Here is a 23923-nt window from a genome sequence, read left to right as displayed (position 1 = left end):
GTGAACTGTGGAAAAATAAGCATACCCGAACTCTCCGACTTGATACATGACAGATAAAGAAAAAATTCCATAAAAAATTAAAGATAAGATTGAATTATATAATATATATATATATATATATATATATATTATATAATTCAGTCTTATCTTATCTTTAATTTTCTATATATTAGAGTAGATCTCTTATGAGACGGTCTCACTAATCTTTATATATGAGAGGGGTCAATGTTACTGATATTCACAGTAAAAGTAAAACTCTTACATAAAAAGTAATAATTTTTCATAGATGATTCAAATAAAAGATCGGTCTTACAAAATACGATCCATGAAATCGTCTCGTACAAGTTTTTGTCTATATCTTATTGTATTACAAAATGGTTATTTTTGAAAATTCTTTAAAAGGAAAGTATGGAGAATTCTTTATTTATTTCAAACAGCAGCAATGCCGCGTTCTATTTATGTCGTGTGTTCACAAGAGGATCACAACATACTTTAATTCCACAGCCCAAAAGATTATTCTTTCTTCAACATTCATTGCATTTTGCAAAAATAAGCATTTTTTTTAAACTTTAGCAAGTCGAATCAAATTTATTTACTTTCACTTTCTTTTAAAACTTTTCGATTTTCTGTTATATTAAATTTTGCAATAAAAAATAATTATTCAAATTCATAACAAATGCTTTCGATTCAATACTAATGATGATAATCGGTGCTTAGATTGTGTTGTTTTAGTCAATTTTTATGTTAAAATATTTGAGTTACTGTCGTTATTATCGAATATAAATGTTTATAAAACGCTAAATATTTATTTTTAGATTTAATTTACAATTTTTAAGCTACTTATATTACAATATTTCGTTTTACATACATATATTTATACACATAAAAATTATAAAAATAATCTATTTGATGTTTATGGTTATCTTCAAAATTAGATTTCACACGGGTTTTATCAAGCATCAATTAGTAGTTAGGAAATCGCACTGCAGAAAACTGTAGGGATAGGCAACGGAGGTATCCGCTTCATGAATAAAAGGGGTCCCTCCTACAGTCCCGCAAGTCGTCTCCCAGTCTCCCTTGCATAAACCCAAAACCCAGTACTAATACTCCGTGCTGCTGAAACTTTTGGGTGTCTTTTAGGAAGAAAAAATAAATAAGGAAAAAAAACGTTTGGAGTGCCAATCCCTTGTCCTCTCTCACACACATCACGCAGAACACACTGATAATCACCCGTAATCATGCAGAGGAGCGTTTACACCGAAAGCATTGCTGATGCGAAGGTACTGTTTTTTTTTTTTTTATCGAATACCCTTTTTGTGGAATCATTTACTTCTTTCTTTGTACTACTACACAGGAAGAATGACAGCATTTGGGTTTTCACTTTGTGCAGGAGCTTGGCCCTGGGAACACAGCTCTTGATAGATGATTGCCAAATAAGATTTCACCCCTAACCTAAACTGCTGGGATAATGATGGAAGCAGTGAAATCCACATCTAACGCTGCGAAAAAGCCACTGATGACACCCAAGGCAATTATACACCAGAGATTTGGTGATAAAGCCATCTATAAGGTTGAGGAAGTACAAGATTTAACTCAAAACGGATGTCCAGGGCTAGCCGTCCTGCAGAAGGGACCCTGCCTCTACCGATGCACCCTACTACTTCCTGAAATTGTTGTTGTCTCTGATTCCTTTAAAAGGAAAAAGGATGCCGAACAATCAGCTGCAGAGAAGGCCATAGAAAAGGTTTCACATTTTATTCTTTGTCGGTAACAAAGTTTTAGACTGTTTATTCCTTTTAGGACGCAGCAAACACTATTATCATAGATTCAACTGATTGTTTGTTTCTGATTTACCTTGTATAAAAATCAGTATGATAAACCCGTGATTTTCCAGCTATTTTATCCTGAATATATGTTGATTTTTTTGGGCTTCCTTGTTTCTGGACCTGAGGTCTGAAATATGTTGTTACTATCCCAAAGCATGCATTCTTTATCTGTAAAATCTAAATGTGCCTTGCAGCTTGGAATTCGTCAGAAAGAATATAAGCCTACCATTCTTGAAGCATGGGATGATTTGACTAGCCGTCTTGTTTTTCTATTTGCTAATGAGGTATGTGCCTGCAGTATATCAGTTCTAGTCTGGGTGGCAAAGCTTATTAGATGGACTTGTGTGAATGAATTGCCTCTTCTTGTCATACCTTGCACACTTTCATTCTATTTGAATTTGTCTCCACTATTAAGGAGTTCTGATGTTGCTCTCCATAATAGTCATCATTGATCTTAATTTTTCCTTTTAAACATCAGATTCATCTTCCCTTTTGTCATGTTAAATTTTAAGCCTTTTTCAATGAGCAAATTGAAGTTATATAGATTGTGGTTAAGGGCGATATAGTAGGGGTTCTAGCACTTCTGCTGAGATGGGATTGTTCGACAACTAACATGATTTGGTTCACGTGTGTGGCGTCTGTTACTCTTTTTCTTTCAGAAAACTGAAAATTTGGATTGTTTCTTTTGCGTGTTGGTGCCTGTTGATGTCACAATGCAATAAGGACAATTAGCTTATGAAGAGAATGTTCTGGATCTATATGTTCGTTTGATGCTTTATTCTATATGCAGTTAAAGTTTACTTTCCGTTCACTTTTTGACACTCCAAGTTTCCCATTTTCTTTGGTATTTGTGAAGTTCCTTTCTTCTCTCCACCCACTCAGCGGTCACTTCAGAGCAGCTTTGAGAAGAGAAGGCCACTTCAATGGTTGTGTTCCTGTGTCTGTGATAGCACTTTATGATGCAAAGATTGGTAACATATGTATACACATAAATCCTGCAGCTGAATCGAATCCACTGCTAGTGATGTCACTAGTTCTCAAGGCAGCAGCAAAACAAAATGATATGGTTTTGCCATTTGAGGAGCAACTTTCACTAAAGAGGAGAAACCCGTATCCTCCTGAGATCATACAACCTTCTACAGACCATGGATCAAGCTTGTGTTATGGCAGTACAATTGAAGTAATACGGATTCCAGCTTCACCATACAAGGATGTGGAAGCCTTGAAGCTTAACATTGCTGAAACTGGTTATTACCTTGATGTTATTGGTCATGAATTAGGTGTGAATGAGGCTTCTAATGTTCTGATATCCAGGTGAGATTAGTGCACATATGGGATGAAAGATGGGTACTCTCTTCTGTCTGCTACTTTCTGAAAGCTTACTGGATCAAGTTCGTTACGGATTTAAGGCATGATGAACACTGCTTAGCTAACATTTGGAAATAATACAAGTCCTTAATTATGAAGATGGTCTTCTTATCTGGACTAATGGGGCTACAAGTAGAATTTATCTCCAATGAGAAACATGCATGTAGAAAATGAGCTGTGTAATTCATGTTCCATATAATGGGTGATTGCCCCATTTATTCTGTAAGATATCTTGCAAGTTTTTGTTTTCCTATCTGTAACTAAATAAAAATCTAATCATATGCAGAACGATAGGCAAAGCTTCCTCCGAATTGAGAATATATTCCCCTGCTCCCAAGCGACAGCTCTGGGAACATTTGTCAGAGCATGATGTGAAACAACACATTCATCTTGAAGAATCATTAAATGAGAGGGCAAGTTACTTCTCTGGTCAATTTGTATATGGTGATGCAATTTTGGCATCTGTCGGTTACACGTGGAAGTCTACTGATCTTTTCCATGAAGCTGTTGCCTTGCGCACATATTATAGGTTGGACTCTAGCTCTGTTAGGGGCTGTTAATCGTCCCCATTAATTTTTGAAATATAAGTGTTTCGGTCTGCGACATTCCTACATGGGGACAATTCTACTCTGATGCTTTGAGAACTTGCATGTCACCTAATACAGTTTTTTTTAATCTTGTTGTCTAGGATACTCGTGAACAGGATACCTAACGGGGCATATAAGATATCTAGAGAGGCAATACTCGCTGCTAACTTGCCATTAGCATTTACTACAAGAAACAATTGGAGAGGATCCTTGCCGAGGGACATCCTTTGTACCATCTGTCGTTTTCATCATATATCTGAACCTGTTTTCTCTGTTCAATTAATTTCATCGGATTCATCTCAAGATTTACCTGAATCCCATAAAAAGCTGGAAGTTATGGAGGCTGATAGAGATGAAAAAAGTGAAGCGGTCCTTGCTGCTAGCTGTGGCAGTGGCAATCTGGTGGGATCTACTGAAGCATCTAGTTGTGAAGTAAAAATATATTCCAAAAAGCAGGAGTTGATCTTACGATGCTCGCCTCAAGAAGCTTATAGAAAGCAGAACGATGCCATCCAAAGTGCTGCTTTGAAAGTTCTATCTTGGTTGGATATATTTCTTGAAAAACCTGACACATCTGTGGAGAAGCTGAATGCAGTTGCCAAAAAACTTGACATTCACTTATCTCTTCATTACCTCTCGAAGGAGTTTGCATCATGCCAATCTATTCATAAATGCGGAATCACAATTGCACAATCTCTCAAACTATTAAACTATAACTGCAGTGGTAATGTAGTTAAAGATGAACCGGCTTTTGTTGCTGTTGCGGGTCAAAGTTCTGGAATTACTCCCTCGAATGGCTCTCTAGCTTCTGTATGTTACTCTGTTTCGTTGGTCACTGATGGAGGCCGCATGAAGGAACACCTTGAAAGTTGTGAAGAGTTTGAATTTGAGGTAGGTAACGAAGCAGTGCTGCCTGATCTTGAAGTTGCTGTAGCACAAATGACTGTTGGCCAGTCTTCTAATGTTCAAACAGAATTGGTTCCCTGTGAGCTTATTTTGGCAGCAGCTGGTGATTCTGCAGCAACTTTATCGTTATTATCTTCAAGTAAGTAGTTTGTGCCATCATTTTTTGTTTGTATGCGAATCTCTCCCCTAAGGCTATACTGAATACTTGCTTATCTAAAATAACTAGACCCTAATCTTGCCAGGTAAAGACCTACTTCTTTATCCTCTTATCAGTTTATTTTGCATCACTTTCCTTCTGTGTTCTTCGGCAGGAAGCTGCAAATTGGAGTACAATATAACTCTAATGCGGGTGACAGAACCATTGGAAGAGAGGATGGAGCAAGCTTTATTCAGTCCCCCTCTGTCAAAGCAGCGTGTTGAATTTGCAGTGCGACATATTAAAGAATTTTCTGCATCCTCGTTGGTATTAGTTGATATACTTCATGCTGGTTTCCAGCTATAATGATTTGGTATTTGGGACTGATTCAATTTCATTGCAGGTTGATTTTGGTTGCGGTTCTGGAAGTTTATTGGATTCTTTGCTATTGTATCCTACCTCTCTGGAAAAAATAGTAGGCGTTGATATTTCACGGAGAAGTCTTGCACGGGCAGCCAAGGTACGTAGCATTTACTGCTGTGGCATGTAAAGCTGGTTAATGCTTTTGTTGTCATCTCCACAATTTTTCTCTATGTAAGTCTGTTTTTGTTTCTGTTATAAGCCGTTTGATGCTATCTTGAACAAGGTATTACTTCCCCCATTCCCCCAAAAAAAGTCGCCAACACTACTTTTGGCGTGCTTGATTGGAGGTGAGATGAGGAATGATTAATAACTTCAAGATAACCAGTAATGGTCATCTATTTATCGGGGCTCTCCTTCTTGATTGGACTAATCACAAGATATCTTAATTGCTGTAACAATAATTTTTAGCCAGAAAGCAGGTAAACAAAATATTTGTGGCTCATTCCTGACTCGAATTTTCCAGCCAGGAAGGGAGGTTTATGACTTGCAGTTACATATATGATCCATTCCAGCTAATTCTCTGGACCAACTGTGCCTGTTTAATCTTAAATCTCGTGGCAAATTACAAATTATCTTTCTACTGCTGCAGTCCCTACACACAAAATTAAACAGCTTATTGGGTGCCAAGGATACATCTAGCGTGATCAAGTCTGCAGTGCTATATGATGGCTCTATCACGAAATATGATTCCCGGTTGCATGGCTTTGATATTGCAACTTGCTTGGAGGTACTTAGTTTCTCCTTTCTTACTTTGAAGCTGCTATGGTTCCAATTTTCTTTGCATCCATCTTGTTTCTGATTTGGTAAACACGGAAAATCATCATTCTGAAAGGTGATTGAGCACATGGAGGAGAAAGACGCGTGTTTATTTGGTGATGTAGTCCTCAGCTCTTTCTGTCCCAAGTTTCTTATTGTCTCTACCCCAAACTACGAGTACAATGTCATTCTTCAGGGATCTACACCACAAAGCCAAGAAGAGGATCCAAATGAAAAAAATCAAGCCCAGAGCTGTAAATTCCGAAATCATGACCATAAATTTGAATGGACTAGATCACAGTTTAATCACTGGGCATCTGATTTGGCTGCTAGACATAACTACAGTGTTGCATTCAGTGGCGTTGGGGGATCTGCTGATACTGAACCTGGTTTTGCGTCCCAAATCGCTATATTTAGAAGATCTGATGATGACTATGATCGTGTGGCAAAAATGGAATTTGGTCATCAATATGTAGTCCTATGGGAGTGGAATATCGAAGATCTGCTCCCAAAAAAAGAATAGTTTTGTTTTTTTAACATGATGCTGCTAGGTTCGAACAATGTTTTGACATTTTACTGCAGTGGAAGTGAATATATGTACTAAAGACTCGTTTATATATAGGGAATCATGCAAAAAATATAGAGAATCACCGACTTATTCATCGAACTAACAAGAATAATTAAATAATGCTTGAAGTGTGGAAGTGGTTACATGGCTCTTGAGCGATGGCACGTATCATAATGTTGTCCAGCCGATTAACAAGCCTTCGTTTTATTGTGTTGGGGCCTCGCTTGTTTCCTATCCATTCCACGTTGTCGGCGAACGACCAATGAAGTTGTTCACGCTCTTGCTTCTCGAGCTTAGACTAGTTCTTTTTTTTTGCACACTTTTGTACCTAAGAATAATAAGATAATTTCCTCCGTTACTCTATAAATAAAGGATAACAAATTTATATACAAGTTCCAGTGTTCAATTTGACCGGGTAATTTGAAGTCACATTGGAGAGAAATAATCAAATAAATAACTGACGGGTTAAATTTCAACCCGACCCGTTCGTGCTGATAACTAAGGGTACGTACGATATACCTGAAGATGCCTCCTTTCCCAACAGATACTCAGATAACGGCTACTCTCCTCAATCGTGGTGAATTGATTTTCTCGACCAAACACTATCGAATCTCACCTCTCTGATTTCGTGCACTCAATCGTGTTTTTTCTCATGCTCATCTTTGTGCACATCCCGTCTCTTCATATTCTTGATTTTTTTTGAAGAAACTTGTTTCTTGATTGATTTTCAACAACGCCATTAGTAGGATTTCTTGGAATCTGAAGAAAAGGGTCTGAAATTTATCAAGGAGATTTTTTTATCCATTACTTGATTATCTTTTGAGAGGGTATGCCGAGTAACAGTAGTGTTGATGAGTACGACAGTTACTACAGTTCTCAACCTAGAGTATTCTTGACGCCGCCGCCGACATGGAAGACCAGCCGGTGTTCTCCGGTGATGCCTGGATCGGAGAAGAAGCCGAGAAGGTCGTCTCAGGGGAAAACTGATCTTTTTCATGTCTTTCACAAAGTTCCTTCCGGTGACTCTCCGTATGGTAGAGCCAAGCATGTCCAGGTGACCGTTGATTGATGCCATTTTCCTGTTTCTTGAATTAATTTTTTTTTTTTTTTTTTCTTTTGAATTTGTGGTTTTATTTACATTGTTGAAATTTGATTGATGCTTTATATTTTTTCAGGGATATAAGATATTTGTTTTTTTCCCCTCGTGATAATGAAAATGAATCATTTGATTAATCGTTAGGTAATGGATATTGACGGAAATACATGGATTTTATTGTCGAAGCATGTATCTTGCTTCAGTGGACATTCATATCCAAAGGATATAATTGCAAAGGAAAAAAAGATTAGAATCAAATTCTATGCCCGCGTCCTGTTCTATCTAGGCAGACTAGGTTGCTGTCAAGACTGTTCTTAAAAATTACTTACAAAGAAGTTATGATTTTATGAATTAATAATGATTATAATGCGAGAATCCTTGAAAGCTCAAAATCGTTTACTTGCAATAGTACTTAATTATTAAAAAAATTTGGTTTGCTGATTCCATGCTAAAAAACAGCTGGTAGACAAGGACCCAAGCAGGGCTGTTTCCATGTTTTGGGCTGCTATAAATTCTGGCGATCGAGCTGATAGTGCTCTGAAAGACATGGCAGTTGTAATGAAACAATTGGATAGGGCAGATGAGGCAGTTGAGGCCGTTAAGTCATTTCGTCATCTATGTCCCCTTGAATCTCAAGAATCCCTTGATAACATACTGGTTGAACTCTACAAGGTAATAAAGTTTTTATGATAACTACAATATGACATGCTGATTCTTGAAAATCTTTTTGGTTAATGCAGAAATCTGGCAGGATTGAGGAAGAGATTGAAATGCTTAAACTAAAATTGAAGCAACTAGAAGATGGAACAGCTTTTGGTGGCCAGAGGATGAAGATGGCAAGATCTCAAGGAAAGAAATTTCAGATCACAGTTGAAAAAGACTACTCTAGGTTTATATTCACGTTAAATAAATGAAACTGAAAACCTTTTTTTAGAAAAAGTCTGATTAACTTATTTGCTTTTAAATTTATCTGAAGATTGTTGGGGAATTTGGCTTGGGCTTACATGCTGCTGAAAGATTTCAAGTCCGCAGAAGAACATTACAGGTTTTTTTGTAAATCTGAAGTTTATTGTGCTAAATACTGATTGTTTTAAATAATGAAGTATCTTGCACCAATGTGTTTTGATGCAGAAAAGCACTATCTATTGAACAAGATAAGAACAAGCAGTGCAACTTAGCAATGTGTTTGATGCGCATGAATAAGTTAACAGAAGCCAAATTGTTGCTTGCAAGCAACAGGAATTTCATCTGACCGTGGGCCTATGGATGAATCCTTTGCGAAGTCCTATGAACGTGCCTCCCGAATGTTCGTTGAGTTGGAGGCACAGGGTATTCTTGAACCTGTGAAACAAACAGACATCTGTTTGTCCTTCAAGAATATGAATCTAGGTGCATTTACGGAATTTCCCTATGAAAAAAGGTCTTATTTTGACAGGAAATCGAACCACCGTGTGTACAATGTGAGCCGAGAAGAAGCAGATTGTGTGTTGAAACCGTTGTACGGTTCTCCATTCTACAATGGAAAAATTCCAAAACTTCCATTCACACAGCCAAGAAAATGTTCATTCTCCTCCAATAATGGAAATCAAAGAAATGCGAAGGCTAATAATGGAGGCTTCTGTCGGAAATTGTCTTTCTTCGAACAATCTGAAACTGAAACTGAAACTGAAACTGAACTGGCACTGAGATATAATGAAGAAAGACTGAAGAATATCCAGCTGAAACCCGATGCTGAAGAAATTGTTGACAACGTTTGTCTTAAAGAATACCCGACAATATAACATGTGAATGCAAAAAAAGCTGGGTTGATATGGTTGAAGAAGAAGAGCAAGCTTCGAAATGTTGGGAAATAGATTTTCCAAAAAAAGTTTCAGGCAACCATGTTCCAGAATCTTTGTTATCTTACCAATCTCCAGGCAAGATGTCTGTTGTTTCGGTGAATAAAGACTTGATGACGAAAATGTGAATTCCAACTTGATTCCACAAACTCCCATCCCCACGAAAGAGCTATTGATCTTGGATGTGGAAATGTTTACACAACCTGAGAAATTATTAAGACCATCATTGTGTAATTTTGATCAGTATCAAAATCCAGGCGCATCAAAAAATTGTTGCGCTTCGCCATTGCCATTGAAAGTTTTAAATTTTGAAGGCAAAGGTTCAGACGAAAAAATCAATAAATCGGAGGAACAGGTTTCAGGTTTTCCAGGATATCACCCATGTTCCTACAAGTCCAGGAACATGACACAATCGATTCAGGAAAAAGTTGCATGTTCCTAATGTTCTTGATTTTTTCTGTGAATATCATTATGTACCGAGTTCATTACATTGCGATTATGCTGCCATCATTTGTATGATATTTTTCATTTTTTCCCCAAATTTGATCGTGGAAGTTTTCTTCTCTGTAAAAAATTGTTTAATGGAAAATATTGAAACCAAACTTGTCATGTCTCAGCTATTAATTGTCACCATAAAAAGCCGCGCTATGCCCACAAGAAGCCTGAATATTTAATTTTCAATCAAGTGATAGGAACAACAAATCATTTGGAGAAAATGAAATCAACTAGAAATGTAAAAAATTATAAAAGCCAAAGAGATATCAAGTTTGAAATAAGGAGAGTCCGTCGTCTTTCAACAATTGCCTTGATTATATTCATAGCACCTAGAACTTGGATTGTATCCAGTCAATTGTTTTAGTATCGGTCTGGAATGACTTGGCAAGAATATCATTGGCAATAGCTGGGTTCGAACCGAAGACTGCATTTGCGATAGTGATAACTCCTGGGTTTTGGCTGCTTAAAGCTACGATGGCAACTGCATTACCATATCCGGCACTCCTTTGAAAGTGGACAAGATTCACCGGGAAAACAAACACATCGCCCTTTTGAAGTACTTTAGTAATCAGACTGATTTTCGGGGTTAGATGTTATGAATCCCACCTCAAGACTGCCTTCAATCACTGTCAGAATCTCAGTGGCTCTAGGGTGCGTGTGTGGAGGGTTGATCCCCCATGGAGCAAAATCGATACGTGCCAGGGAGATTCCAAATGTGTTGAGTCCTGGAATTTGAGCGACAGTTACTGGTGTCACTTTTGATCCGACGGGGTTAGAAGTGTTTCCGGACATGTGCAAGCCGGCGAAGAAGAAATCAGTTGCCTGCGCGGCCTTGGGATCCTTGCATGCAAACCCGTTCACCATAACTGTCACCATGCATGCAAAAACTAGAAATCAATAAACTCAACTAAAATTTTCTAAGTATAGTACTATAATATCACATTAGTATTACCAGGGCCACTGGGATCAGCAACACAGAAATCTTGAAGAGAGCTCGGGTCTGATGCTAATGCCAGTGAACAAGTCGCAATCAGTAAACCGAGCACGACGAAACAAGAGGCCATGTCTATATCTAGAGAGAGTTGAGAATGCTAAGAAATAACTAACGTTGAACAAACCTGTAAAACGAGATGGGAAACGAGACTAAGGACAGCGGGTTTTATAGTATTTGGAGTCTATCAGAATTAGCACGTACATCGAGGAAAGTTCGATAAACTGATGATTGCAGCATTGTTTTGTGCATAACGTACAGACGGCTTTGAAAGGGTCAACAAATTATATTTCACGCTCTATATATCGCCCGTTTGCTGCCGGATTGCTGTAACTTAATTTGACAGATACCTATTCGGCTATTCCATTTATCAGTGTACAAAAACGGGCTCCAGGTGGCAGCGTCCTCCTTTGTAACAATGAAGGTGGTGTAGTCCACACAGTTGTCCATATACTGTAAAATATTTTACAATATATTTGATAAAATTTTAAAAATCAATCTAACTAATTATCAATAAATTTTGAGTCATAAATATACTCCATTTTTTTAAAAGTGTGATATTTAAACAATGACGTGAAACAAAATCACTAATTTTATTTTAATTAGTGAATTATGTCTCGAATATATTTAAATGGGATTTGGCAATTTTTTGATAGGGAAAATGAAATCAAACGTTCTTTATTTAATCGATGATTAATATGCAAATCATTAGCGGCTTTTACCATTTCAACACGGTGGATTATGAACTATGAGACGAGTCTTTTTGTTCATTTGTGATACAGGACGGCAACACCGGCAGTTATCCACTAACTTGCTTCATCTATAAAATCAGCCTTGAATGTTATAGCATCTGCATCTGAGAAAAGACCCTCATCTTCTACAGCAAAAAGAAAAATGGCGTCCCGTTTCGTTTTGTTTGTGCTATTAGTCGCCACCTGTTCAATTGCTTCCGCATCTGATCCGAGCCCTCTTCAGGATTTCTGCGTCGCTGATCCGAACGGCCCTGGTACGAGAACCTGGAGACAAGAAACGTTAGATAGTCATTTTTCTGCATGCTTTTATATGTATCTTGTGCTAATCGTTTCTGTAAAAATTTGTACACGTGATTGCAGCGCTGGTGAATGGTTTTGCATGCAAGGACTCGAAAATCGTCCAAGCAAACGATTTCTTCTTTGCCGGCCTTCATTTAGCAGGCAACACTTCAAATCCTGTGGGGTCAAAAGTGACACCAGTCACCGTGGCTCAAATTCCAGGCCTGAACACTCTTGGAATTTCCTTGGCCCGGATTGATTTTGCGCCCTGGGGGATCAACCCACCGCACACTCACCCTCGAGCAACCGAGATTCTGACAGTTATCGAAGGCAGTCTTGAGGTGGGGTTCGTGACCTCGAACCCGGGAAATAACCTTACACGAAAAGTACTACAGAAAGGAGACGTGTTCGTGTTCCCGAAAGGTCTCGTTCACTTCCAAAGAAACGTTGGATACGGTAATGCGATAGCCATTGTCGGTCTTAGTAGCCAAAATCCAGGGGTTATCACCATTGGTAATGCGGTTTTCGGATCGAAGCCTGCTATTGCGAACGATCTTCTTGCGAAATCATTCCAGGTCGATACTAAAACGGTGGATTGGATTCAGTCCAAGTTCTGATCAATTGCCTGCCTAAAGAACGTACCATTGATGATTTTTTCTTCTACTTTTTAAAAAAAAAATCTATTTTAGTCCTTTGAATTCATTATTTCTGCATTGTTTCGACTAAGGAAAGATCATGTCAGAGTTCACGCTAAGTTTGATTCATGTATCAAATTATTATACTTCTATATATGTTGATTTGCTTTGTTTTATTTTTTGCTATTTCATTAGTCAGCCAAGTACTCGGCGTTTCTTTAACTTTTTCTATGCTGAGCAAAAGAACCTGGCATGCTTCATTGAATTCACACAAACATCTCGTATAAAAATGCACCAGGATTGTTACTCTCAGTATAACATTGAATATGTTGTATTATAAAATAAGAAGATAAAATAAAAAAATGTAATGCTTTTTAAGTGATTTTCCATTTTATTACCATTTAAATTACAAACGGAAGTTAAATTATATTTATATCATAAAATGGAAATTGTTTTGCCAAATAATATCATAAAAAACTGTCCATATGTTCTTTAAAATTATTTTCACAAAAATCATAAAGATCGAAATTCTGTTCACAAGTCAATTTTGATAGTAGAAACATGTCAGTTTTGATAGTGGAAAATAATTTTCTATAATAATTTTGACGCTAATAAAAAATTTAGATGAGAGTAAAAATGCAACTCAAAATTTTCAACCACGAGTAATAGGTTTTGATATGTAAGCAATCATACAAGGCAGTGACAGGAATTGTTCTTCTTCATCAATCTACCTTTTAATAATTGTGTTGGGATCGGTTAGGGGGGGTAATCGTTGAGCTAAAATAGCTCGGTTCTTGAAATATTGAACACCGATGAATTAAATCGAGTTTGGTGTTCAAACCAAGCGGAAAATACTCGAAATAATCCTTCGTAGAAACCGAATAAATAATTTGTAAACCATTTAAAATATATGCACGTTGAATGAGTTAAAATATTCAGTTGAAGCATTTTATCAAACACTTGGTGTACAATATTTTGGTATTTGAAGAACACATAAAATGCTTCAACAATGCATCTTTAAAACTATGAAATGATAAGTAAATGCAATAAAGAAATAGACACGAATTTGTTTATGGATGTTCGGAGATTTCAAACACTCCTACGTCACCCCTTCTTCCCCTTGGGAAGGATCCACTAGAAGACTTTGATTTATACAACTCATTGTACAAACCCATTCAGCTAGGACTTACCCATTGCCTAAAACTGAACTCCTAGCACTCAAGATTGTAGGCAGCACCTCACAATCAGCATATTGTTTAATGTCTCATATGCAAAGACTACAAACACAATGTTTTACGTCTTTGTGTAAAGACTCACTCAACTAAACTTTTCAGCTCAAACTCTCTGTATATGTGTGAGTGATTGTGTGTGAGGAATTTATCAGTTACAGTGTACATCTCAAATGTTTCCTCACACAAGGGCTTGTGCTCTCAACTAGCTGATATATTCATGCTAAGTGCCCATGCTTTGAATCCACTTCCAAAGCTCTTGTTTGATCTTCAAGATGTTGTATTTATAAGCCCCAACAATGATATATACGTTAGACACAAGAATATGACCGTTGAGAAAGTTTCTGTACTGTTTCCGAGATTGCAACGGTCAAATTCGTCTTGCTGGATTTTTTCCCGACTGGTCAACTCTGGTCAACTGGTCAATCAGTTCAACTGGTTCAGTTGGACTGGTTCAACTGGTCTGGTTCAGTTCAGCTGGTCTGGTTCAACTGGTCTTCAGCTGGTCTGGTTCAGTTCAACTGGTTCAGTTTCAGCTGGTCTGGTTCAACTGGTCTTCAGCTGATCTGGTTCAGTTCAACTGGTTCAGTTTCAGCTGGTGTGCTGAAATCTGCCTAGCTGATTTCAGTTTGTGCAGAACCAGTAACTTCATCGTCATTTATCAGCATCGTAAGCTTCGATTCAGACTTTGACATCTAAGAATGATTTGTAGATCTTTGTCTTATCTTTCCAACGCATACTGAATCGCTTCGTTTCGATAACCGAGCTGAGAGATATGACCAAAATACAGCAGCTGCTCAAACACAACTGATTGTTGTTTTCGTGTGATCAGTTCGGTGATTGAGCGATCAGTTAGACCATGATAACATCCGATTTTGCCCAACTGACGTGAAATACGATTTGTTCCAAATTGAGTTTTCTAATCAGTCCAATTGGCGGATTGTCATTTGGATCATTCAGTTGAGAGATATCATCAAAATACCGAAGCTCGCCAGAAATTCAGTTTGTGCATAATTCAGTTTCAGCTTGCTTCTTGTGTTTGCAACTTCACACTTGAGTAAATATGTTAGAAACACAATAACAAGTTTTGTTAACATCAAAATCAAGATTGCGAACTTGAAAAGTTCCAACAAATTGCACCATATACAATACGTGACCTCAACATCCATTTCAACTATATATTGAGCACTTCTCGATGTACGATAGTACAACAAGCACTCGATCTTACAAGGAAGTCAAAATTTCTAAACCATAAGGAAGGTGAAAATCTCATTTTGCAAACTTTTGGTTTGGGAAAAATATAGATGTGTATAAGAAATTGTAAGTGGAAGGGGAGGTGAATTACTCTGCCGGCTATCCTTGCCCTTTGCCAATAGTTTCATCATCAACGAAAATGGGTAAAATGAAATGATCATACATGAAGGAGTGGCAAGCTTGAGAGTACGGAAACACATATCGTACAAAGCTTCATTATCCAAGACCATACACTCATCAGCATTCTCCACGAGTTGATGAACAGAGAGAGTAGCATTTTACGGCTCAACAACCGTGTCAGATACCTTGGGGGAAGGAAAAACTGAGAATGTCAACATCATGCGGTCAGGATACTCCTCTCCGATCTTGGATATGAGAAGGGTTCCTATACCGGATCCAGTGCCTCCACCCAAAGAATGACAGAACTTGAAATCCTGCAGATGAAACACAATAATGTGTATGTTCATCAAAAGAGAGGGATAAAGACAAAACGTGGCATGGTATACCAGAATTTTCTAAATTTCTGGACAATGTCTCGGCAACCAAATGCAAAATCATTCAAAGATATTAAAAAAATGAATGGTGAGAACAGACTTGATATTATTATAAAACAAAAAGGTTGATACTATATGGGAACAATGCGGATACCCGAAGATTTGAAATATAAGCACGTCCATGTTTATCATAGAACTTCGATCATAAATTATGAATACAAACCAACAAAAAAAATATGATTGCAATGTTCAGAAAAATTAGAGCAAGAAAAGAACAGCAACCCCAATAAGGAAAAAAATATGCAAAACCAGGCATGGGGTGGAAATGAAATCAAAACGAACGTGAGATAAATCCACTAAAAGCGACATTAGATCTTACAAAAGAAAAATCAGATGATAAGGGGTAATCAAAACCAAATGAGTAAAATAGAAAAAAAAAATGAACAACCTAGCAAGCAGTCAAAAGTTGAGAATTTATTAAATTTGAGAATATAATTTATTAAACTTAAAAGTTGAGTTTATTATATATTAAATTAAATATATAATAAGATATATATTTATGGGCTTGTAGGAGTACAAATCAAACATATTAAATAATTAAAGTTCTTAATAAATTTAAATTAATTGATTAAACTAGTTGTACCGATCCAATTAATTGATCAAGCTCGTTAGTGTTAATTATGGAACATAAATCTATTTTATAGAAATTAGGTCATGGTTTGATAATTAAGTAAAAAGGCACAAACCCTAGTCTCCATATCATTGCATATTTTCGAAAATTGCACCTCTCATCTCTTGCAAAATTTTCGGCCAACACCTTGAATAATTTTAAGAGTTTTGAGCCGCTTCTCGTTTTAATTAATTTCTACGCAAAACTTCTTCTAAATTTCTAGTAGCAATTTAGAAGAGGAATCCTTCGTTCTAATCATGAACTTGATTCGAAGATCAAAAAAAGGATTTTGAAGAAAGTTCGTAGAGATTTACAACAAGAGTTACGTCAGCTTATACGAGTATAGTTGGAGCCAAGTGAAAATTGTTCACTAAAAGTATATTACTAAACATCATATGTATGTTTATTTAATTTAAATTATATGAGTATCCAAATATTTTGATTGTCAAAATAAAATTTTAAAACTTTCGCAGCGTTTAGGTACCAGAAAAACGATAACCAACACCCACATTACACGCCTTGTATGTGGAGGAATTCTCTCATTTTCTCGGATTTTCTTTTGCCTTTCCTTCTGGGTTTTCTTTCCTACTGTCTGGGAAATCCGGTGATTCTTTGATCTCTCTTTGTTTTTTTGTAATCAGACATGGTTCTTGTTCGGTTTGATTTGTTCCAACTTCACGTTGTGGTTTAGTAGAATGGAGGCAATCGAGGGGAATAGGAGGGAAAGATCGGCTGGCAGAACTCAGACAACATATACATACGTTATATGAGCCACGTGTTAAATGTTGAATAAAAAAAAAATTAAACAAAAAAACAACAATTATTCTGTGATAACACTGTGTTTGGTTGAATAAAAAATGAGAATTAAAATCCATTTTAATATGAAAAAAATTTATTGGGTCATTTAAGAATTAGATTTTCAATTTACATCACTTATTTTTTATATCTTATTTATTAATAAAATTTATGTAATAATCAGATTTTTATCAACATTTGATAAATTAGACTTTAAATATATTATATTGTGTCACATGCAATAAATAAAATACTTATTTATTTCTTCTTTACAAATATTGAACAAAGCGCGTGCGCAGGTAGGAAAAAAAATAGATAGATAGATTTACTTGAGTGCGACATAGCGTTGTCTTCATGTGAAAATAAGTCTAAATAAATTTTGCAATAATCAAAGTCCAAGCCAAAAGGCTGAGACAGATCCCAAAAGTCTACAAAAATAACGATCAATCAACGAAAATGCAACGAACCCACTCAGCCTTTTGACTTTCTTCCTCCAACGGGCAGCGTCGGTATGCTCTGTTCGTTCCTGAAAACGTTGTCTGGGTCCACCTGAGTCTTGATTTTCACCAATCTGTCGAAGTTTTTCTTGAAATATTTCTTCCCGTATACTTTTCCCTGGCTATAGCTGTTTTTACCGTTGTCGGTGGTGCCGATGTCCAAGTCTCTGTAGTTCAGGTAAGCTTCTCGGGGATTGTTGGATACAAATGGCTTCATGAAACTGTACAGTTGCCTACTTTGATCGATGTATTTCTTGTCTGCCTCCTCACCTTCTTCTTCCCAATTCACGGAATACTGGATTTTGAAGAGGTTTCCTGCTCTGTGTGGAAAAGGTGTTTCTGATTCAGAGATTTCGCTCATTCTTCCGCCGTATGAGTTGAAAACCAGGCCGACTTTCCCGATGTCTACCATTTTCTTGAATAGTGATTCGAGCCCGGATTTGGAAATCGGGGTTTTCACATAATCTGATTTGCGTTTCAGGAAATTGACCGAGTCAGGGACTCTGCTGAGTAACGCACTGGGGGCAGTTGTGTTGTCGAAATTGGCCCAGTACAGGACTGAATCGATCCAGGACATTTCCTTACAATCGGATTGTTTCAACCTCAATACAGGGAATTGAGAATCCGTGATTGATACTAATCGGGCTGAATTTCCCAAGAACAAACCGATGAACGTTGCTCGAACGCTTCTAACTTTGTTCCTGGTAATTGGCTGTAACAGCACTCTGATGAATAGATCGTTGTCCATCTTTTCTACAATTTGTTGGTATTGAAAAACAGTGTCTATTGCAGTATCGTTCTGGAATCTTTCCACCCTGAAAACGGTGACAACCGGCGGAACAGGAACTAGTTTAATCTTGTACGCCAAGATTACTCCAAAACTGGCGCCTCCACCACCGCGAATTGCCCAGAAAAGATCCTCCCCCATGGATGCTCTGTCTAGAACTCTGCCATTAGCATCGACTATTTGTGCGTCGATCATGTGATCAACTGTAAGGCCGTATTTCCGCAGCATGTTTCCGTATCCTGCGCCACTGATGTGTCCTCCTGCGCCGACCGTCGGACAAACTCCGGCAGGAAAAGCGTGGACTTTGCTCTTTTGCCAGATTCTGTAATACAATTCCCCAAGCTGCGCACCGGATTGAACCCACGCGGTTTCATCCTTGATGTTGACATCAATCGTCCTGAAATTGAACATGTCGAGGATCACAAAAGTATTCTTAGTCGACACGTACGAAATACCCTCGTAATCATGGCCGCCACTCCGGATCTTGAGTTGGATGCCCAGTTTCTTGGAGCACAAAACGGCGGCGCTGACATGTAATTGGGTCGTAGGAGTGACGATTATGTTCGGCTTTGGGGTGGTTGACACATTAAAGCGGCGGTTCCTGACATAATCTTCAAGAATATTTGTGAACGATGGATTAGTGGGGCTGTATATTATCTTGGAGATCTCGGAATTTGGGATTTTGTTTTTCGAGAAGCACTGAACGAACGAATCATAAACAGAATCTGCAGTTGAAAATGCAGCATAATTGAGAAACATGAAGAGGACAAGGAAGAGATATGGACTACTTTTCCCCATTGTAGTCGAGGAACGAATGCCTTTGTGATCCATTGGGAAGTTAATAGAATTGGGGAGTTAAATATATACAGATTTGAGGTTTGAAAGATCTTAATCCGAGACCAGTCAAACCAAACACGTACATGTGTATTTAATATTATTGATATAAAATATATTTTTAACATATTAATACATTTATACAAAATCTCACCAGATAATAACAAAATCTTATCATTTGTTTACGTAGTTTACATTTTAATTACATTCCATTTTGAGTAAAAATTATAATATAGATAGGAAAAACTACCATTTGACAATTTTTTGTTATATATCCACAATATATAACATTCTGACTATTACTCAATTTCGATATATTTTTATGCACATGGTTTTTAATATTTCTTTATAGTTTATAATTTACTATGTCTTTTATTTGAGATGAAATATTTAACAAAAATATTTATTTTTAAAATATCAAACAATTTATTATAAATTGTTGAAGAAATTTTTAGTCAATTGTTTTTTTAATATACTATGAACAATATTTCTAACCAATGATATTTTTATAATAATTTTGTAGAATTCTGGAATTATATATTTTTTTTGTATATTACGTATATAATTAGACTCTTTTAGTTACGGATAAAATATATGGAAGCGTACATATAAAAAATATATTTATTCTTAATATATAATGAAGATTTATTGTTATCAATTAACATTTAGGATATTTTTGTAGATTTTAATATAAAGAGTTGAACTGGAATATATATAACTATTTATATACTATAAATATCATTTAAAAAATATTGTCTATATGTAGATTTTTTAACTTTTCAAGTAACATTGAGGATATTTTTGTAGATTTTAATATAAAAAGTTGAATTGGAATATATTTAACTATTTATATACTATAAATATCATTGAAAAAATATTGTCTAAATGGAGATTTTTTAACCTCTTATCTCAACAATATATACTCATTGAACTCGTACTTGTAAGAAAATCACATATTTATTACGTATATTTGTTTTTCTCCCATTTTTTATCTTATATTTTTAATATTTTTTCTCTGTGACGATAACTTGTGTAATATTAAATCAACTTAACATTTCAAAAACAAATTACTAATTAACATATAAAGGACAAAAAAACGTTTAAGACAAACGTACAAAACAAAAATTACAATTTTCTCCAAATTATTGAGACTAATTTCCTTTGCTGATTTTAAATTTCCGGGAATAAATTGTAGTTAGTTTTTTTTAATAAAATTACAAGGAATAATAATAATAATAATAATAATAATAATAATAACAGTAATAGCTATAATGTTTTTATTTACATATTACTAAATTATTCAAATTTTTTCCCCCAATATCATCTCATATAAACTCATGCATTTTAATGCAAAAAAAATTAATTTATGATTAAAAAAAGTTAGAAATATACAATAAATTATGAATTGAATAGTCTGATGCTCTGATTCTGACATTTGGACTATTCATTTGTTTGCCTTAATTTAATATAATAATATCTAATGTTGTATTCTTATCACTGAAGACTAAGATGGTCGACTCATTTAATATCTAAAATAAAATAATATTTTTTTATAAATCAGATAAAATATCTATTTCATAAAATTAATATATAAAAAATAAACATATGATAATATATATAAACTCGTGAAATTGTCTAACGAATAACATGTTTTATAATTACAACCGAGGAGACAAGTTGAACAGAATTAATTATGGATGAATGCGAAGTGTAAACCTCATCATCGGACTTAAGGATTATTTGAATAATATCTTAATATTGTCGAATTCCTCGTTGACTTTAAAGTTTTGTCTTACATGTAGAAATTTTACGGTATCTGACTTAGTCAGCAAAATTAAAATATTATATATATTACTTTTAACGAAGCCTGCCCTCTGACCTGCTCTCTCTCGATTGTATTAAATTGTGTAATATCGACATTATTTCGTTATTTAATCATTATACCAAAACTTGTAAATATAAATTTTGCAATCTATTAGATATGTATTGGCTTTGAAATACATGTATTGGACACCAAAAATTCGTTAGCCAAACTAATGAATTTGCATAATGTAAATATACAAAACATGAAGAAAAGCAAATCACATTGAAATGATACAATCTAAAAAATTTGTAGTAATTGATAAAAAAATTTGTAGTCATTTTATCAATTACTTAATTTGTATTGTGTTCATTATGATATAAATGCGACGCGTAATACAATATATTGTTTATGATGTATGTATGTGTAGTTTATTGTGTTTATTATTTATTAATTGAACTTTACTATTATTTGTCGCAAGAAGATGAAATTTTTAAATTTTCATCTCATCGAATACATGTACAACTTTGGTAGATGCGACACATGTTCTATCGATTTCTAAAAAATTCTTTTTAAATGTTTTGCTCGGATTTTACACTGCAAATTTATGGAATTGTGTTCAAAATTTGTTAATACGTAGTTATATGAAAAACTCGTGCATCCACATCGGTACCATACATTTATTAGATTGATTATTATTAGATTATAAACTTTAAGAATGAATCTGTAAATAATTTATGCATGTTATATATATTTTTTATGTATTATTATTGATGGTTATCAATAATTGTTTATCATATATGTAATATTTTCTATACATATTTCTTACCTATATTTTTTCATGTAGGTTCATTATGAAAAAAAAAATTTGATTCCAAGTTCTATCTCTATCTCTATCTCTATCTCTATTAAAGTCGGGACAACCTTTGATAAGGTGGTATGTTTTTCTTCCTTGCTTAATTTTTTTTAAGGTTTCTCCTTTTTTTGGTGTTTTTCACCTAATTTTTGTATTTACTATATTATCCCATTCAATTTAACATATTTGACAAAAAAAAAAACAAACAAACAAACGGTCAGTACTAATTTAAATTAGTATTAATTAAAAATTAAAACCACTTAACTTGTATGAATTCTGATATCCTACGAATCAACGGATTATTTCACCCTGTCCGTGCAGGCAGTGCCTGCACGGGAAGGGAACGGCCCGGATCACTCCACATGAGCGATCCGGGCCCACCACCATTTATTAAAAAAAAAAAAAAATTGGCTCGGATTTTTCCGAGCCGTTAGATCTACCCTGCGGACAGTGTCCGCAGGGGTAGAGTCTACTTTACCCGAATCAACAAGGTAGTGGAAAAGTTAGGTAAGTCAACCATTTTAAAATTGTTAAAATTTGAATTTGCGCAATCAGAGGAAAAATTTGGCACGATTTTCTAAATGTGCAATGATTTGTATATGAAATTTGACTTCGTCTTCGAAAACATATGGTTTTGGTAACAATGTATCACCCCGCATACAACGTATACTTGAGCCATCTAGAATAGTGGACTTTCGCCATTCATTTGATAGTTACCTAAATTTGTTGGGGGAGAAACCTAAAAATATCATTGTGAGTATATAAGTTAGTAATTAGCTTCATCTATAGACGATAAAGCGCACGCACAAAACACGGAAAATCTTGGTCTAGTGATAATGACGAGACTCAGATATCCACGAAATATTGAGTTCAAATATCGTTTATGTAGATGTTGTATGTATGTTAGATAGAAATCTCTCAGCACATTTTATAATATTAAAAACATTCCGTATATTGTCAGGTAAAGAGCTATTCTTTTGTTTTTGGGGGCTAATTTTTTTACCAAAATAATTAATTATTAAACATTTTTAAAAATATTTCTTTCATATTTGCTCACAAAGAAATTGTAATAAATAATTTATTATATTCGACATACAATTATTTTTTAAAAAAAAAAAATTCCCTATTTTTTTAAAAATTTAAAACGAGCATCTCCAACCTTGCACCAAAATGATGCAAAACACCATTTTGGTGCAGGGTTTTGCACTCCAACGGGGGCTGCGCTATTTTGCTAAAATAGCTCAGCCCCCTTCCTCTGCACCAAATTTGGCGCAGAGGAAGGCCCTTGCGCCAATTTGGCGCAAGGGTTATATATATTTTTTGTTTTTTTATAACTATTTATATTAAAAAAAATATCAAGATTATTTAAATAATAGTACAATATATATTTTATTATTTATATAAATAAATATTTAATAATAATAAAAAGAATAATAATTATTGATTTTTAAATATTTATTTATGTTAATTATTAATAATTAAGGAATAATTTGATTTAATGATTTATAAATAATATAATTAAATACAAATGCAAAAAATTAATATAATAATACATTTCACTTTTTATAATGAAGCATTTGTATTAATTCGTATATTCACTATGCACTACGAAATGCTTTAATTGATTATTTGTGGAAGTAATATAATTGTTCAGATGTTTGAATTTGGATTCATATTAATTTCTAAAAATAAATTATATGTATTAAAATTATGTCAATTTTAATAATGAAGCATTTGTATTAATTCGTATTATAAATATTAGAGTTAATATATATAAGAATCAAATAAATAAATTTAACTATTAATAAAAATAAAATTATAATTATAATACTAATATTAACATTAATTATAATTATATTGTTAAATTTACAAATAAATAGTAAACAAAAAGAATATTCTAGGAATATACTTTTTAGTGTAAGATTTGAAGTAAATGGGTTGGAGATGAATGTTATATTTGGTGCAGAAACTGCACTATTTTGGTGCAGAAACTGCATCAAAATAGATTTATTGGTTGGAGATGGCCTTAGAAGAAGGTAGAGTGCCAAAC

General features: G+C 34.9%; 3 protein-coding genes and 2 pseudogenes across 5 annotated transcripts; 3 read left to right on the top strand and 2 right to left on the bottom strand.

The window, feature by feature from the left end:
* The first annotated feature begins 1017 nt into the window (after window positions 1–1017).
* Window positions 1018–6619, top strand: LOC140836685 (small RNA 2'-O-methyltransferase-like). 3 transcript variants are annotated; one of them, XM_073202379.1, is made up of 10 exons: window positions 1026–1280; window positions 1391–1744; window positions 2021–2110; window positions 2683–3140; window positions 3481–3723; window positions 3883–4826; window positions 4999–5150; window positions 5227–5343; window positions 5836–5973; window positions 6079–6619. In XM_073202379.1, the coding sequence occupies exons 2-10, from the start codon at window positions 1469–1471 to the stop codon at window positions 6523–6525; spliced, it is 2865 nt and encodes a 954-aa protein (XP_073058480.1). In that variant the 5' UTR covers window positions 1026–1280; window positions 1391–1468; the 3' UTR covers window positions 6526–6619. The 3 variants fall into 3 exon arrangements, with proteins under 3 accessions (XP_073058481.1, XP_073058480.1, XP_073058479.1); XM_073202378.1 differs by having other exon boundaries at window positions 1355–1744; XM_073202380.1 differs by lacking the exon at window positions 6079–6619 and having other exon boundaries at window positions 1018–1280; window positions 1355–1744; window positions 5710–5844.
* Window positions 6620–6748: 129 nt separating this feature from the next.
* LOC140836686 (protein SULFUR DEFICIENCY-INDUCED 1-like) lies at window positions 6749–10033 on the top strand (annotated as a pseudogene).
* A 295-nt stretch (window positions 10034–10328) lies between these two features.
* LOC140836001 (putative germin-like protein 2-1) lies at window positions 10329–11063 on the bottom strand (annotated as a pseudogene).
* Window positions 11064–11865: 802 nt separating this feature from the next.
* Window positions 11866–12642, top strand: LOC140836000 (putative germin-like protein 2-1). The gene is made up of 2 exons (XM_073201415.1): window positions 11866–11996; window positions 12103–12642. Exons 1-2 carry the CDS (start codon window positions 11885–11887, stop codon window positions 12636–12638), a joined length of 648 nt encoding a protein of 215 aa, XP_073057516.1. The 5' UTR covers window positions 11866–11884; the 3' UTR covers window positions 12639–12642.
* Window positions 12643–17400: 4758 nt separating this feature from the next.
* Window positions 17401–19245, bottom strand: LOC140836683 (berberine bridge enzyme-like 21). The gene has a single exon (XM_073202375.1). The coding sequence runs from the start codon at window positions 19211–19213 to the stop codon at window positions 17570–17572; it is 1644 nt and encodes a 547-aa protein (XP_073058476.1). The 5' UTR covers window positions 19214–19245; the 3' UTR covers window positions 17401–17569.
* Between the last annotated feature and the right edge of the window lie 4678 nt (window positions 19246–23923).

The sequence above is a fragment of the Primulina eburnea genome, chromosome 7, assembly GCF_022965805.1.
Source record: "Primulina eburnea isolate SZY01 chromosome 7, ASM2296580v1, whole genome shotgun sequence".
NCBI classification, from domain to species: Eukaryota; Viridiplantae; Streptophyta; class Magnoliopsida; order Lamiales; family Gesneriaceae; genus Primulina; species Primulina eburnea.
This window is presented reverse-complemented; position numbering and strand designations above follow the sequence as displayed.